The 17,052-nt window shown below is 40.6% G+C and overlaps 3 protein-coding genes across 18 annotated transcripts in view; 1 reads left to right on the top strand and 2 right to left on the bottom strand.

The window, feature by feature from the left end:
• The window catches only part of r3hcc1l (R3H domain and coiled-coil containing 1-like), a 49,724-nt gene that overhangs the window by 20,353 nt on the left and 12,319 nt on the right, over window positions 1-17,052 (top strand). For 14 of the 16 annotated variants that reach the window (XR_013301110.1, XR_013301109.1, XR_013301104.1 and 11 more), the window contains 9 exons: window positions 663-807; window positions 873-999; window positions 2,906-3,555; window positions 3,781-3,863; window positions 6,040-6,191; window positions 6,278-6,423; window positions 7,912-8,143; window positions 9,229-9,355; window positions 10,499-10,598. The gene's annotated coding sequence lies outside the window, so the exon portion shown is untranslated. Of the gene's footprint in view, window positions 1-662; window positions 808-872; window positions 1,000-2,905; window positions 3,556-3,780; window positions 3,864-6,039; window positions 6,192-6,277; window positions 6,424-7,911; window positions 8,144-9,228; window positions 9,356-10,498; window positions 10,599-10,686; window positions 12,175-17,052 lie in introns of those variants that run through there. The other 2 variants (XR_013301108.1, XR_013301107.1) reach the window with 2 other exon arrangements.
• On the bottom strand, window positions 230-3,954 carry tekt4 (tektin 4). Its single transcript, XM_077605828.1, is given in 8 exon segments — window positions 230-768; window positions 847-1,001; window positions 1,100-1,316; window positions 1,318-1,407; window positions 1,483-1,626; window positions 2,263-2,333; window positions 2,915-3,443; window positions 3,622-3,954. Coding segments are annotated over 8 exon segments (1,473 nt in total). The 5' UTR covers window positions 3,675-3,954; the 3' UTR covers window positions 230-554.
• Window positions 5,603-9,481, bottom strand: LOC144077819 (meteorin-like protein). Its single transcript, XM_077605837.1, has 5 exons — window positions 9,217-9,481; window positions 8,217-8,400; window positions 7,927-8,152; window positions 6,829-6,888; window positions 5,603-6,379 (listed from the first exon to the last, which is right to left on the bottom strand). Exons 1-5 carry the CDS (start codon window positions 9,312-9,314, stop codon window positions 6,063-6,065), a joined length of 885 nt encoding a protein of 294 aa, XP_077461963.1. The 5' UTR covers window positions 9,315-9,481; the 3' UTR covers window positions 5,603-6,062.

Here is a 17,052-nt window from a genome sequence, read left to right as displayed (position 1 = left end):
ATACAATTGGAATCCCCATGTGATAATATATAGGCAAATGAGGCTCATGGGCTCCCTCTTGTGTAGTAATTAATCCACACTATGAAGCAGACTCGTACTCAAACCAAATACAATCTACAAAACGTGAATATGTTGTAATTATTGAAACACTTAAAATGACAACATTCACATCAACCATTAAACAAAATACCCCCGAGATCCCCCCCCCCCCCAAACAACAACAAAAGTTTTAATGTCACATCATTCACATTTCATAGCAATCTATGACTCCAACCCACATTAATACTTGTGAACAAACCATTATACAGTGGACAAAATTGTAATTGGTTATCACTGTAGGAATGACAGTGTATTTAGTTGTCAGTGTTTTCGATAATGTAATTAAGAAAGTTCAAATGGGAAACGTCATTTCTCTCATGTTGTACGATGTAAACATAGCATACCAATGAGAGAATGTGCAGAAGTGTACTCAGACTGAGTGAGCTTTACAGAGTCCAAACCTTCCTAACACCGCAAAACGGCAATTAAACCCACAATGTACAAAACTCATTTGTTCAGTACCCTGAAAGTTTGGATATTGTCGGATACAATTTGCGTTGAGTCATGCATTTCTCTCTTTCGATGAACAGCGTATAGGATTTACACTTTATGTCTTTCTCCAGAGCCATGCGGACGTTTTCCAGGTTGGAAAGCGAGTTGCGGGCATCCCTCAGCTCCTGGTGCAGCGACGCGAGGGTCTCGTCTATCTCCCTCACCTCCCCTTCCAAGCTGTGCTCAGATGGGAAAACCGCCACATTAGGCATTCACGTATGAGTTTGCGGACGTGCATATATGTGTATACTATACCTAATCTGTGGTTCATCCCTGCACAGCTCCATATTGGGTCTTCGAAAGCGTTGGAACAGCCTGGACTCAACCACCCTCTGCGGGGCATCTTTATCATCAATGGCTTTTTGCAGAGCCACTATGTTCTTCTCCTGATCTCCAATCTGCTCCAAGGTCTGCACATGAGTGTGACACACAAAATAGAAAGTTTTAAGGCCTGGACTGCTAACTATTTCCAAACTGCACATACTGCACTGTGAGGTTGTGTGTGGACCTGCTTGAACTGCATCTCTAGTTGGATCTTGGCATCCATCTGTTCAGCACAACGCTGCAGGAAAGCTTGGTTCACATTGAAGCATTGGACCCTGAGGTCCTTGGTGGTATCCAGCAGCACCTGTTGCACCAGCTCACTGATACGCAATACATAAAGACAAGTTTGTAACCCGGTGATTTGGTCCTCGAGGCCCCAAACACGAGTCCAAACGAAGCGCTAGCCTGAGATCTTTAGAGGCCTGCTCTTCGCGGAAGGCTCTGTATAGGTTTTCCTGTGAAAACGTTATCCAAGAAGGGACATTAGACATCCTGTAAAACAAAGAAAGATGATTAGCCACGGTCAATTCTTATTTTAAATTCAATGTACAGTACGGTGTCACTCACTGCTCCATCATGGAGGCTGAGATGCCGTGGTGTTGCGTATCCGTACTCCTGTTGTTGAATCTTCCACATTTGAGATCCAAGGCATAGGCCTCATACTTATCTGACCAGTCAAACTCCAACGCCTGCTTAGCATCTCTGTTTAACCTTTCGCGCAAACACCCAGGATTTAAAGTCAGTTCACATTCATTTTCTCAAAGTTCGCTCTGACCGGTGCCAATGTGGAATTTGGAAGTCATCAAACATCTCAAGTTACTTTAGCCCATTTTGTCCATGTTTTTCAGCGGCTTGCAAATGCACCCTGCCCTGTCACACCCTTCTCCTATCTTCCATCCACCTTCCTATCCTATTGGTTATCAAGTGTTTCCAAGCCCCACATACTTCTAGCTAGGTAGAAAACAGTATACTACATTCAACCATGTTTTCTTTCTCAGTCCTTTTAAACCACAGGTGTCCAAACTATTCTGCAAAGGGGCGCAGTGGATGCAGGTTTCCAGCTGATCCAGCTGACAGTTTAAGCAATGAGGTTCTTCTGAAACCAGCAGCTCAACTTATTAAACTTTTAAGACACCAGAAAGACACCATGAAAACCTACACCGACTGCACCCTTTGAGGACCGCTTTGGACACCCATGTCTTAAACCCCCTTCTGACCGCTTTCTATTCACTTACTGTCTGCATGGAACTGGAAGCTAGGAAATAAGAGCTAGGTTAGTAGGGCCCAATCTTTTACTAAATTACTGTATAGAACTAGTGAGTAGGATGTGAATCATGTGATACCCACTTCATCTGTGTAGCGACCTGGGCGATGGTTCTTTTCAGAAGAGCCTGGACATTCCTGATCAAGTCCACTTCCTAGTGGAACACACAAGTGTTTGCTGTGTGATTTGCGTAACTCTGACATAACTGTTATTGACGGCGGTAGACATCCAATTCATTTTGACCTGGAGCGATCGATGTCAGCGAATGAGTTCGATTTGCAGTTTGAGCATGTCTGAGCTTGATCCCTACATTTATTCTTCTAGTTCAGGGGCAGGGAACCCATGTCATTTTTTTTCCATTCGACTCTTCTGTATGCATCCTCTCATTGATTAGCAACAGCATAACAAAGTTGTCAAATGAAGTCAGTGACTTTTTGTACTTTAAAAGTGGTGAAATGACAAAAAAATGCACACGTATTTTTACTTTTTGAATTCTGAGTATGGCTCTGAAAGAATAACAATTATTAATATGAATTGTTTATAGCTCTCTGTCAAAAAGGTTCCTGACCCTTGTTCCACTCTGAGCAATTAAAAAAAGCTGTATACAGTAATCCCTCGAATATCGCGGATAATGTAGACAAGACATGGCCGCGATAATCGAAACTCCGCAAAGTAGGACCACCCCTATTCACCTGTACCTGTATTTCTTTTTCTGTTTCTACCCAGCTCGCTCACCTTGTACAGCTCCACCTCCACACAGTCCCGGACCAGGTCCGGCCCAAGTCGGCGGCTCCTGCAGGCCAGGTTATCGACGGAGATGGCGAAGGGAGTCTCGGTGGCGTCCAGCGCCTTCTCCAGCCTCATCTTAAGCGCCTGCAGCGCCGTGGTGTCGGACAGCAGCCGGGCGATGTGCTCCTGGAGGTCCGACTTCCAGCGATGGATGTCCTGCAGCCTCTCTCCCAGCAGGCGAGTCCCGTCCGTCTGGGTCTGCATGGTGGTGGCCTCCGTGTCATTGCGCATCAGCCTGGAGTCCTCCTGGATGTTGCGGGACGCCAGGTGGTCGGCGCCGGCCTGCTGGAGGAGGCTGCGGTAGCTGTTGAACCACTCGGCTGGGGTGTATTTGGCGGAGCGGAAGCCTGCGGAGGCTAAACCCGAGGACGGCTCGAAGGGGGCCCCCTGCTCCTGCCGGGCCCCCTGAGCCATCGCTCCGCCATCATAGTGTGGCTGAGACACTAACACCTCGGCGCTCATTTTCTTACAACGACTAAAACAATTCAAATAGAAGAGCAAAAGTGAGCAAAGACACTCGTGCAAAGTCGGCGACAGAAAGTGGCGAGTTTGTTGACGGGTTGCTTGGATACAAGAAACCCGAGCAAGTAAGTGTGGCATTCTTAAATGAGTCAATCGTGCGTGTCCTTTATAAACATGTTCGATTTTCTGACCTGCACATTATTTGCTCTAATGTGGAGGAAGCCATAACGACTGATTGTTTCATGGAGTCGACAAATAGGAATGTTGGATGATGAAAGTTGAACTAGTAAATAACTGACTGGAGTGGCTCTCATTTGGACGGGCGATCTAACGAACTTTTCGGTTTTTAGTGTGACGCTGTGTAACAGAGCCCTTTGGGAACTTCGTTCTGCCAAGTGTGCTCTACTATACCTGATCTCATCCCGTCATCCAGGTAAACGTCCGTGAAGCACGTCGGTGCACGATTTACAGTCGTCATGTTTTGGATTTGGGCATTTAATTATGCACTTTAGATTGCGCGCTTGCATGAGAAAAAGATGTGGCCGCTAGAGAGCGCCGCTGGCCTACATGCAGCACTTTAGTTAGTTCAAGAAGGCGCATCCAAATTTACACTGGTTTCTTTTTCTGATGATTGACAGACTTTTTGTGATAGGCATCGTTTCGAGACATTTTTGACCTAAATATTCCCTTAATCCTCTTTTTTTTAGACTAAAAATATTTTTTTCTTAATTATTTAAGGGAAAAACAAAGAAAAAACGAATTTAGTCACATCTTTTAATGCTATATAAAATACATATACATAAAATACATAAGAATGAAATATCGTCTCATTTAAATAAAATGATTGAAAAAGGTTTCTCTAAAAATGTATACAATAGCAATATTGTCTGATTTCTTCAAGGAAAGCAGAATGATTGATTAAGTATTTAATCAAATTTAAATGTGATCTGCATTTTGAACTCAAAGATGTAGTTACACCGTATTCATAGTGCATCTACTCCATGTGCATAATTTTTGTTTCCAATGCACATTTACAACTTAAATTTAAAGCCCAGAGTCATAATACAGCAAAGTGCTGGCAAAATGTTACTAAATCCCAGTCAAATGCCCCGACACCCACCTACCCTGCACTAGATGCAATCAATCATTCTGTGGAAGGTGAGATCCGGTTCAACCGTGCGCATCTGTCATTCTGGAAAGCAGCCATATTTCTAGCCTAAAATATTTTTACCACCCTTCATAAATGCTGACCCCACTGTGCCCTAAATGGCACATCATAAACAACCACACTGCTGATGGTACATTGTTAGCTCAGCCATTCCTTTGACTTCAGCATGAGCACACAGCTGCGCGTCTTCCATATCGCAAGTCAAACTGTCTCTGCACGTCCCACACCCAAAGGTTAGAATTTGGAACCCTGAGCAGAGGGATAAGTGCGCCCCAAAGTCCTCGTAAACAACAAGCCAAGACAAACATACACCCACACCCAGACGTGAAGCGCAGTAATGTGTGTGCAAGGAGGACTGATATTTATAGATAAGTCTTCAGGGCCTTCGTTCAACCTTCAGAATGTGTTTTGTCTATTCTTGGTTGCTTCCTTTCACTTGGCTCTGCGCCCCGTGACATTGACTTGATGACAGGAAAAACTTGACTACCTCAGTTACTGTTACACCCCTCAAATAATATTGGTAAACATTATTTTAGAGGGGGTCCTGTAGTTTATTCCTATAGAAGCCGTAATCACGATTTTAAATAATAGTGGAGGAGGGAGGACTGAAAAGTTTGGGTGTTGAATTAAGCACATGATTATTTTTGTAGCTCACCAGAGCACATCATTAAACCTTATAGATTTTGTTAAGATAACATTTAGAGAATGAAGATTTCAGAGAATATTAGCTTTTTTCAACATTTAAAATGAATAAACATTTTTTAGTCATGACAATTTTTTTTTTAAGTAAATAAATACATTTAAAAATTGATTCGTTAACATTACCAATTTCCTGTTTAAAAAAATAATTAAAACGAAAAGTAAGATTGTTTTTTGCAGTTAAGAGGATTAAAAAAAGAGGCTTTGGACTATTTTGAGGTCAAGAATGTCTACGTGATTCATCGATTATGAAAAAAGTTGCCATTTCCTTTTATAACAAATTAGTATACAAAAAAAGTTCTAGAGACAGTTAAATGAATAAATGTAATTTTCTGTACAAGAAAAATTTACAAAACACAGACAACTCACAGAGCTTCACATTGTACACTTCTATAAGAAGATATTACTTTTCATTATACCCACAAGGCTTTTCAAAAAAGCAAACTTCCCTTTTAGAAAGACCAAATTAAAGTATCACAGTTTTTAGATGTTCAAACAAGTTCTGTGCATCTATAATATTAAAACACTCCAGGTAAAATATCTTATCACTTTCTGAAAATATGTAAGTTGAAACATTCAATTCCTTTGGAACCAGATGAAAAATGCCTATCTTTGCTTTGAAGTAGCTGACGTAGCCTTGGCAGAGGTCCACTTGTCTTTTTTTTTTTTTACACATAAACAATAAAAAGTTGTAAGTCTTGTCGCTCCGATCATCTCATTGATGTCCATTCTGAAATTTCAGGCACTTTTAAACTTTGCATTCTCTCAGTCGGCGTCAATGTGACAAGGGTTGCTTCCCGCTCTCCTCGCTTCATTGTAAAGCTTCACAAAGTCCTTGTAACGAGGCGCGCAGCCGAGCCACGTCTCTCCGAAATGGACCGAGCCGGTCAAAAGGTATTCATCTCCGCCGTGGGGAACGCCACAATTTATGGGAATGTTGGCATGCCCTGTCCAATGTCGCGCTTTGGCCCCACCGCTAGTAAACATGGCATTCTTCTGGTGGAAGAGGCGATTCAAAGCCAGCTTGACCTGGGAGTGTTTGCCAGTGATTGACGGCAGAGCTTGAAGGAAGCCGCTTCCTGCTGCAGACACAACACAAAGACACTTTCTTTAATACTACAACAGGGTATGTAAACATACGGCCCGTGGGCCAGAAGCGGGCCGCTAGGGAGTCCGATCTGGTCCGCGGTTTATTTTTTAACCTGGGTGCCGTGAAACCAATATTTTGTGAGTTGTGTGATGGAGTGCGTCTACTACTGCTCAATTTCTCGTCTCCAGTCACATTCATTCTTTCGCCCCCTGCCGTAAATGGCGGCCAATGAGTTAAGAAAGCTTAAAATGCCCCAAAACCAATAGGAAGCAGCCTGAATATGCCCCAAAAATCAGCAGAAAGCAGTATGATCAGGAAGCAGCCTGGAAATTCCCCAAACCAAATGGAAATGATCCAAAAATTGCAAATATATAGTATCATTCCAAAACAGAAAAAGTATAACAAAAACATTCATGAAAATGTGAAAGTGTTTGTGTTTACCAAAGTCACTGGTGCAGACAGCCATCAGAACTTCTTCATCCGAACACGGTTCACATGTAACTACAGTAGAAAAGAGAGAAAAAAAAGTATGACTATCACATTATATTCAACAAGACACCTGTCTAATTGTCTGCATGTTTTTTTTAAAGCTGTCAAGCTACTTCATTCATATGGGTGGCCGAACCAAGACGTCTCGAATGGGGGGAATCTTTTCTTGATTGACAGCCGAGGGCCGGTTAGCTGACTTTTGTGTTTGATCCCGATGTGACCTTTTGATTGGGCTGTTTGTTTTCTTAAGTCTAGCCGAGACATGCCGGCAAAGGGGAGGGGATGTCAGTCAGGAATGAAACAGCCAATACGGCCTTTTGCTCGCAATTTTGTCTCGTCACATTTACTCCCATCACTGTCAATACAGGCCTTTGCATTGCATTAGAAACGATGAGCAACAAATCGAGGAGGATTACATAATAACAGACCTCATCAACACTCAAAGCAGTGCAATATATGTCAGAGCAGAAGTGGGATTTGAGGAAAAAGGCGGAGATTGGTACCACCGAGTGTTTCAGCTGCCCTCACCGGCAGACAAGAGAGATTCAATGATTTCTCAAACATAGGAGAAAACCACTCCATTGTTGTTTTTAATCAGTAAATGTCCATACAATAAAAGCATTCAATTCAATATATAGCATGATTAAGGGCTAAAAAAGTAAGATTCTCACTCATATCCGTACTTACCTATGCTGACCACTATTTATTAATTAATTAATGTATTATTATTTATCAGTTAATTTGTTTGCTGTTGTTATTTGTGCGCATGCATACTTATTTATGCTGTTGCTACTTATCAAGTTATTTATTGATTATTTATGTATTCGTCTGTTTGTTTGTTGTTGTTTCAGCACTTTGTGGTGAAGCTTTAAATCTCATACTAGTATTTATTTCAATTAATAGAAAAAAATTCTCGTCTTTAGCTTTATTTTTACAAAAGATACAGTTTAAATTTAAAAAACAAGGGAAAATATGTAAATTTTGTTTGTTATCATTAAAATTTTACTTAAAGTCTGCTTTAATATGTCACAATAGGATTGATTCTCTTACCAAGACCAGGGTGAAGCTGTGGGTACAAGTGCGCACCAGGACTTCGGGCGGACACCAGTTCATACCGGAAAGCAGTTATCCTCCGACTGATGTCCGCGTGGGGGACAGCCTCCACAAAAAGAGCTCCGTCGGTCATTCCGAAACAAAAGATCTTTTCCTGGGGCTTTTCGCTCTCGGCCATCAGCAGCCTCAAATCGCCACCTCGCTCCAAATACAGGTGAGAACCCTTTGTGATGACACATAGAATCAGTTGAGGGTGATTTGTACCACTGTGGAGGAAAAAAACCTACCTTTGAGTGAGTCTGGGGTTTGATGCACACATGGAGAGCAGCCAAGTTTGCTGGTGAGGGCTCAGTGTTTGGTCGCAGGTTGACGATGAGGGCGCCGGTCGGGTAGAGCCACTCCAGCCAGCCCTGGGAGCAACGAAGGTAGACTTGCTCCACATCTCTGCGATGCGATTCGTGACTCAAACCACTAGAAGAGATTTCAAAACATGCAGTTCACGGCTTGGGAAGATAGTAAAAACGTAAAGTCTATGTGGTCAGCGTGCAGTCGCACACAAGCAAACCTCGACACCCTAAAACGACAGGGGGTTATTAAGTCGTTAGAAGTTAGATTAAGTTCACGGCGCCACATGAGAAGTCCTGCCTCTCGTTTTTTATTTTTTTAAGGCTTGACAAGTGATCAAAGGTTCCATATGGTTTTGTTTACTCAAGATAGGAACTAGAGATTAGACATTCTTTTCCTGGGTACTGTGGATTGCATTTTCACATTTTAAATAAACATGTTAGGTGGAGAGAGAAAAAATAGGGAACAGATTATCCAAATGAAAATCATCAGAAATGCATTTTTTTACTGTTTATAAGTGAACTGTTTGACAATTATTTTCAGTATGTTTTTTTTTCTCCACAGCTTTCCTATTTACTGTTTTATGTTGTACTACTTGCACACACTTTACTAAATAAATCAAACTCAATATAATAGGAAGAAAACAGGGATCGATATATCAAAAAGTTAATGTGATAGAGCAAACTACATCAAAATTGAATGGCTTTTGTATTCCACACCCCCCAAAAATTAAACAGCTGTGAAACCTAACATAAAACCTCTCCATTTTCTGTGACATTTTTTTCATATAATCCATCTGCCTGGCAAAACTACTACTACTACTATATATAGATGTGTAAAGAACTCTGTGTATGTGCTGTGGTAGTTAACATTTTTTTTGAAAACACAGTAAAGGAGCAAAGAACATTCCTAAAAAAATCAATTTTAAGAGCATTTCCCTACCTTCCTCGCCAGCTACACCGATCGCTGGAATACTGAGCCCCGGTCTGGTACACAAGAACCACGGCGATCAGGTGAAGAAAAGCCCACGGCTGGACCATGCTGACCCCCACCGGACCGCTAGAACCGATATCCACGTAAGGTATTTCGAACCGCCTAAACTACATGGTTTGTAGGCTCAAAAGTACATGTGCGGATAAAGTACCGAACCGTGAGAAACTTTGGGCTTCTGTGTGGCGTGTGGATACCTCTCGCCTCTTTAAATAGGTCCGTCTGCATGTGCACGATGGGCGCGTGCCACAAGATGACTGGACACGCGAGTGGTCGCCCCAAGCCACGCCCACAACCAAATCTGTCAACAGTTGAAAGTAAAAGTTCAGGCGATTCTGCGTTAACTAAAGCAAGATGAGGACGCAAAATGTTACCAATTCATGCCCTAATTTGGGAAATTAGTATATTTGTTCCTGTTTATGTAACACTGCCATTGACGGTGAGAGACGTCCAATTCACAATTCATTTGGACTGGTTGGGCTGACGGCAACCATTTTCTTCTGCGCTCTGATATATGAAAGGCCAGTAAAAAATATGATTTTTTTTTCAACAAGACAGGAGGCTAAATTGCTTCAAATCTTCCCCCACCAAATAAGTGCCTGTTTATTTAAATTTTAAGTACATAGCAGGAATTGGCTTAAATATTAACCGGAACAAACACTTGCAGGTAATATTTTTTTCTGATAATATGAACGTGAAAGGCTTTTCTTTTAGATTATTTTATTTTGCCAAGTGTCTTTTGTACATACAGTAATTGAAAATCAACAGCAGCAAAAATACGGCATTGTTTTGTACTTGGAATGTTTCAGATTCAAGCAAAAGTCACACGTGTGCTCTAAACGTCTCAATGGTTTTCCCGTGAGAAAATAGTTGAAACAGCAACTATGTTGCCTCCTTGTCACATTCCCACTGGGTGCCAAAGCAGTCAAGTGAATTTCGAGAAATACCTAAAGACCGCCACACTCATTAAAAAAAAAAAAAGCATTCCTCTTTGTGTTCGAGCAGAGACATTAACTTTTAATTGAAGTTTCCTCGGAGTACTCATACTGATACTTGGTAAATCCGATTACAACTAAATTTGGATCTATTCTGATCTTGGGTTTTTTCCAGAGTTTTAAAAAAAGATGCTGACTTTAATCATTGATGCCAAAATATGAAGGTGGTAAAGGGAGTGTGTGATCCAGCCAGGTAACCATTGATGTGTGCTTTGACCTCATGTGGTCTTTTTCTGCAGGATAGAAAGTATTTGATCTGCTTCCTTGTTCCACCTGGCCCCTCTCGAGGAGTCCGATGAGGGGGAAACACTTTGTCTCTTCACGCAATGTTTCCTTATGGTGAGACACACGCACACAAACACACGCGCACATTCCACAGTATCTGATTACGACCGTCATGGCTCTGACTTCCTCCCTGCTAACACAGCACACTCCCTTCTTCTTAAAAAAATAATGGAACAGGATTTCCATCAGGGGCATCAGAGCTGTAGTGGTCTGCATACAGCTTGAGCTCAAAGGAACCTTCAGGGGAATTAAGGGAAAAAGGACATTATGTAGGATTTTGCATCAGTCATGTAAGACTGCAAATGAAGCAAAGTTTTCTTTGACTCATCCTTTAAACAGCAAAATTGGATTACAAAAAATCCAAAGAATCTAATATAGGAGAAGAAAATATTAAGTCATTGCACATCGGGCCACCCAAAAAAAAATGTGGTGGGCACACAAATGTGGTGCGGATCTCGTCTTCAGGCCTTGAGTTTGACACCTGTGATAAAGATATAAATAACACACAAGCCAATTATGAACAGGTCACACTCTAAAAAGCAACTCAAATTCATGTGTCCTCTGCAAGGAAGGTTTTCCGACTTAAACCCAATAGAGTAAAACATTTCTTTTTTTGTAGTTATTGTCTTGTCGGCCCAATATAGATTTATGTTGAAATATCAAAAAGACAGATGTCAGCTTGTTTGCTTTGGCCTTGCAGGTTTGCATAGCCTGAAAAAAACCAAAAACGAAGAAACAAAGGAATGTGTTAAAAGGCCTTCAGTGTCTGACCTCTAAACGCCATCTTCACCCAAACACACCCGACTCTTATCTGTTGCCCTGCTAGCTGCAGGTTTATTTGGCTAACGGCCTCTAGGGTCAGTGTCATTTATTGTCCGTGCATGTGTGTGTATGTTATCAGGCCTGATGTCTGCAGACAGATGGAGTGTAAACAGAGTAAAACTATGTTTACGCTCTCTCTCATAGATTCTCCATTAGGGTTCGTTTTGATCATCTCCCTAGTGCTTTATCACCAAAGGGGGTTAAGGGGACAGTTTGTATTTAGACAGAGCAAGGTCTTACTCAAAGAACATGGTTTGGTTTGTTACTGTCTGAAAAATTGTGTCACCATTGCAGATTTATATAAGGCTTGTATAAGTAACACGCATTGGTTTGTACTGAAAAAAAAACATTTAATAAAATGGAGAGAATATGTACAGTACTGTAGAGAGAGAGAGAGAGAGATTTATGTATTAGAAACTGGCCAAAAGAAGCGACCTAATGACGATTGCACAGTTTTCTTCTTTTTTTCATCATAAATGATGCGGTAGCACTGTATGGCATCATTCAATTGATTTGCAAACTTTGTGCAACGTTCAATATTTGGGTCCTGCTGCTCGATCTTTCTGTTTATAAATGGTACTGACGGTCGAACGATTCAATGCCCGTGAAACGCTCACCACTCTCACGCGCATCAAGCTTCGTTATTATTGCCACTCGTTTCAAATGAAATGGCTTGCCTCTTCCTTGCAACTCCCTCAATAGAAGCCTTTAGCTTTTTACCAACCATATTCAATATTGGATGCATGAGATATTTAATGATACAAATGAAAAAGGTTCTTTGCACACTGGAGATACATTCACGCACTTTCGCATTGCAACGAAGAAGAAGGTAGATGCTGGGTGAGCTGAGCTCTCACAGCGCCAGGTGTCGGTATTAGCGGCGGAAAGAAGTACTACTCCGAAAAAGGCGCGAAATACAAAATTGGACTTGCGAACATTTTTGGACTTAAATGCAATTTGCAGACATGTTCGTATGTACCGTTGTTCGTAAGTTGAATGTTCGTAAGTAGGGGAGCGTCTGTATATAGTAAGGCTTTTTTCTTTAAAAAATCGACATAGTATAGTAAGGCTAAGAAAGTCGGAGAATAAATCTGACTTCTGATTCTTCTCCTAGTTATTGCTGTGGTCCAGTGGCAAAAATATTGGTTCAGAACTTGAGGTGGGAATCAGGAGTGAGTTCAATTCCACTCTTTGCAATTCACAAATTGTTTATTGAGGTAATGAAAAGGATAAATATAACTTCCAATCACTTCATTTCAGAAGTCACTGTGGTCCAGTTGCAAAGACAAACGGTCAGAACTTCTGGTGGACTCAAGTTCAAATCAGGAGTGAGTTCAATTCCACTCTTTGCAATTCTCAAATTGTTTATTGAGGTAATGAAAAGGATAAATATAACTTCCAATCACTTCATTTCAGAAGTCACTGTGGTCCAGTGGCAAAGACAAATGGTCAGAACTTCTGGTGGACTCAAGTTCAAATCAGGAGTGAGTTCAATTCCACTCTTTGCAATTCTCAAATTGTTTATTGAGGTAATGAAAAGGATAAGTATAACTTCCAATCACTTCATTTCAGAAGTCACTGTGGTCCAGTGGCAAAGACAAATGGTCAGAACTTCTGGTGGACTCAAGTTCAAATCAGGAGTGAGTTCAATTCCACTCTTTGCAATTCTCAAATTGTTTATTTAGGTAATGAAAAGGATAAATATGACTTCCAATCATGTATAGGCGGGCCGCCTCGTGGTGTAGTGGGTTAGTCACCTGCCTTCGACGTGGGTGTCGAGGGTTCACGTCCCGGTGTCGCCAGTCAACGACTGTATGGTGTCGGCAGTCGGCCGCAGGCCGACTGTCGAACACCACCAGGGATCCCCCCTCCCAACTGTCTTCCGGTCAGCCGAAGGCTGACCGGAAATATTGTTTTGCTGAAAAAAATGACTAAGTCTTTATTTGAATGAAAAAAGGATTACCCATTTACTGAACTACTAGTGTAGTGATCAGTCAAACGAGAGCGGGATTCGAACCCCAGTCTCCCACATGGCAGTCAAACTAACTAACTTGAGGTCTCTCTGACCCATTGACTTTGCCACTGGACCACAGTGACTTCTGAAATGATGTGACTGGAAGTTATATTTATCCTTTTCATTACCTCAATAAACAATTTGAGATTTGCAAAGAGTGGACTTGAACTCACTCCAGATTTGAACTTGTGTCCAACTTCAATTTCAACCCATTGTTCTTGCCACTGGACCACAGTGACTTCTGAAATTAGGTGATTGGAAGTTATATTTATCATTTTCATCACCTCAATAAACAATTTGAGATTTGCAAAGAGTGGACTTGAACTCACTCCAGATTTGAACTTGTGTCCAACTTCAATTTCAACCCATTGTTCTTGCCACTGGACCACAGTGACTTCTGAAATGAGGTGATTGGAGGTTATATTTATCATTTTCATCACCTCAATAAACAATTTGAGATTTGCAAAGAGTGGACTTGAACTCACTCCAGATTTGAACTTGTGTCCAACTTCAATTCCAACCCATTGTTCTTGCCACTGGACCACAGTGACTTCTGAAATTAGGTGATTGGAAGTTATATTTATCATTTTCATCACCTCAATAAACAATTTGAGATTTGCAAAGAGTGGACTTGAACTCACTCCAGATTTGAACTTGTGTCCAACTTCAATTTCAACCCATTGTTCTTGCCACTGGACCACAGTGACTTCTGAAATGAGGTGATTGGAGGTTATATTTATCATTTTCATCACCTCAATAAACAATTTGAGATTTGCAAAGAGTGGACTTGAACTCACTCCAGATTTGAACTTGTGTCCAACTTCAATTTCAACCCATTGTTCTTGCCACTGGACCACAGTGACTTCTGAAATTAGGTGATTGGAAGTTATATTTATCATTTTCATCACCTCAATAAACAATTTGAGATTTGCAAAGAGTGGACTTGAACTCACTCCAGATTTGAACTTGGGTCCAACTTCAATTTCAACCCATTGTTCTTGCCACTGGACCACAGTGACTTCTGAAATGAGGTGATTGGAGGTTATATTTATCATTTTCATCACCTCAATAAACAATTTGAGATTTGCAAAGAGTGGACTTGAACTCACTCCAGATTTGAACTTGTGTCCAACTTCAATTTCAACCCATTGTTCTTGCCACTGGACCACAGTGTCTTCTGAAATGATGTGATTGGAAGTTATATTTATCCTTTTCATTACCTAAATAAACAATTTGAGAATTGCAAAGAGTGGACTTGAACTCACTCCAGATTTGAACTTGTGTCCAACTTCAATTTCAACCCATTGTTCTTGCCACTGGACCACAGTGACTTCTGAAATGAGTTGATTGGAGGTTATATTTATCATTTTCATCACCTCAATAAACAATTTGAGATTTGCAAAGAGTGGACTTGAACTCACTCCAGATTTGAACTTGTGTCCAACTTCAATTTCAACCCATTGTTCTTGCCACTGGACCACAGTGTCTTCTGAAATGATGTGATTGGAAGTTATATTTATCCTTTTCATTACCTAAATAAACAATTTGAGAATTGCAAAGAGTGGACTTGAACTCACTCCAGATTTGGACTTGTGTCCAACTTCAATTTCAACCCATTGTTCTTGCCACTGGACCACAGTGACTTCTGAAATGAGGTGATTGGAGGTTATATTTATGATTTTCATCACCTCAATAAACAATTTGAGATTTGCAAAGAGTGGACTTGAACTCACTCCAGATTTGAACTTGTGTCCAACTTCAATTTCAACCCATTGTTCTTGCCACTGGACCACAGTGTCTTCTGAAATGATGTGATTGGAAGTTATATTTATCCTTTTCATTACCTAAATAAACAATTTGAGAATTGCAAAGAGTGGACTTGAACTCACTCCAGATTTGAACTTGTGTCCAACTTCAATTTCAACCCATTGTTCTTGCCACTGGACCACAGTGACTTCTGAAATGAGTTGATTGGAGGTTATATTTATCATTTTCATCACCTCAATAAACAATTTGAGATTTGCAAAGAGTGGACTTGAACTCACTCCAGATTTGAACTTGTGTCCAACTTCAATTTCAACCCATTGTTCTTGCCACTTGACCACAGTGTCTTCTGAAATGATGTGATTGGAAGTTATATTTATCCTTTTCATTACCTAAATAAACAATTTGAGAATTGCAAAGAGTGGACTTGAACTCACTCCAGATTTGGACTTGTGTCCAACTTCAATTTCAACCCATTGTTCTTGCCACTGGACCACAGTGACTTCTGAAATGAGGTGATTGGAGGTTATATTTATGATTTTCATCACCTCAATAAACAATTTGAGATTTGCAAAGAGTGGACTTGAACTCACTCCAGATTTGAACTTGTGTCCAACTTCAAGTTCAACCCATTGTTCTTGCCACTGGACCACAGTGACTTCTGAAATGAAGTGATTGGAAGTTATATTTATCATTTTCATCACCTCAATAAACAATTTGGGATTTGCAAAGAGTGGACTTGAACTCACCCCAGATTTGAACTTGTGTCCAAATTCAATTCCAACCCATTGTTCTTGCCACTGGACCACAGTGTCTTCTGAAATGATGTGATTGGAAGTTATATTTATCCTTTTCATTACCTAAATAAACAATTTGAGAATTGCAAAGAGTGAACTTGAACTCACTCCAGATTTGAACTTGTGTCCAACTTCAATTTCAACCCATTGTTCTTGCCACTGGACCACAGTGACTTCTGAAATGAGGTGATTGGAGGTTATATTTATCATTTTCATCACCTCAATAAACAATTTGAGATTTGCAAAGAGTGGACTTGAACTCACTCCAGATTTGAACTTGTGTCCAACTTCAATTTCAACCCATTGTTCTTGCCACTGGACCATAGTGACTTCTGAAATGAGGTGATTGGAAGTTATATTTATCATTTTCATCACCTCAATAAACAATTTGAGATTTGCAAAGAGTGGAGTTGAACTCACTCCAGATTTGAACTTGTGTCCAACTTCAATTTCAACCCATTGTTCTTGCCACTGGACCACAGTGTCTTCTGAAATGATGTGATTGGAAGTTATATTTATCCTTTTCATTACCTAAATAAACAATTTGAGAATTGCAAAGAGTGGAATCAAACTCACTTCTGATTTGAACTTGAGTCCACCTGAAATTCTGACCCATTGTCTTTGCCACTGCACCACAGTAAAGTTGGAAGTTGTATTTATCCTTTTCATTACCTCAATAAACAATTTGAGAATTGCAACGAGTGGAATTGAACTCACTCCTGATTCCCGCCTCATGTTCTGACCCAATGATTTTGCCAGTGGACCACAGCAACAACTAGAAGGTGAAGAATCAGAAGTCAGATTTATTCTCCGACTCTCTTAGCCTTACTTGCTATGTTATTTTTTAAAGAAAAAAAGCCTTACTATACTATGTCGTTTTTTAAGAAAAGAAGCCTTACTATACAATATCGTTTTTTAAGAAAAAAAGGCTTCCTCTACTATGTCGTTTTTCAAGAAAAAAAGCCATGCTATACTATGTCGTTTTTTAAAGGAAAAAAAGCCTTACTATACTATGTCGTTTTTTAAAGGAAAAAAGCCATACTATACTATGTCGTTTTTTAAAGGAAAAAAGCCTTACTATACTATGTCGTTTTTTAAAGGAAAAAAGCCA

Source organism: Stigmatopora argus, chromosome 7 (genome assembly GCF_051989625.1).
Source record: "Stigmatopora argus isolate UIUO_Sarg chromosome 7, RoL_Sarg_1.0, whole genome shotgun sequence".
Taxonomy (NCBI): Eukaryota; Metazoa; Chordata; class Actinopteri; order Syngnathiformes; family Syngnathidae; genus Stigmatopora; species Stigmatopora argus.
The sequence above is the reverse complement of the archived record's forward strand: the minus strand, read 5'-3'. Positions and strand labels throughout refer to the sequence as shown.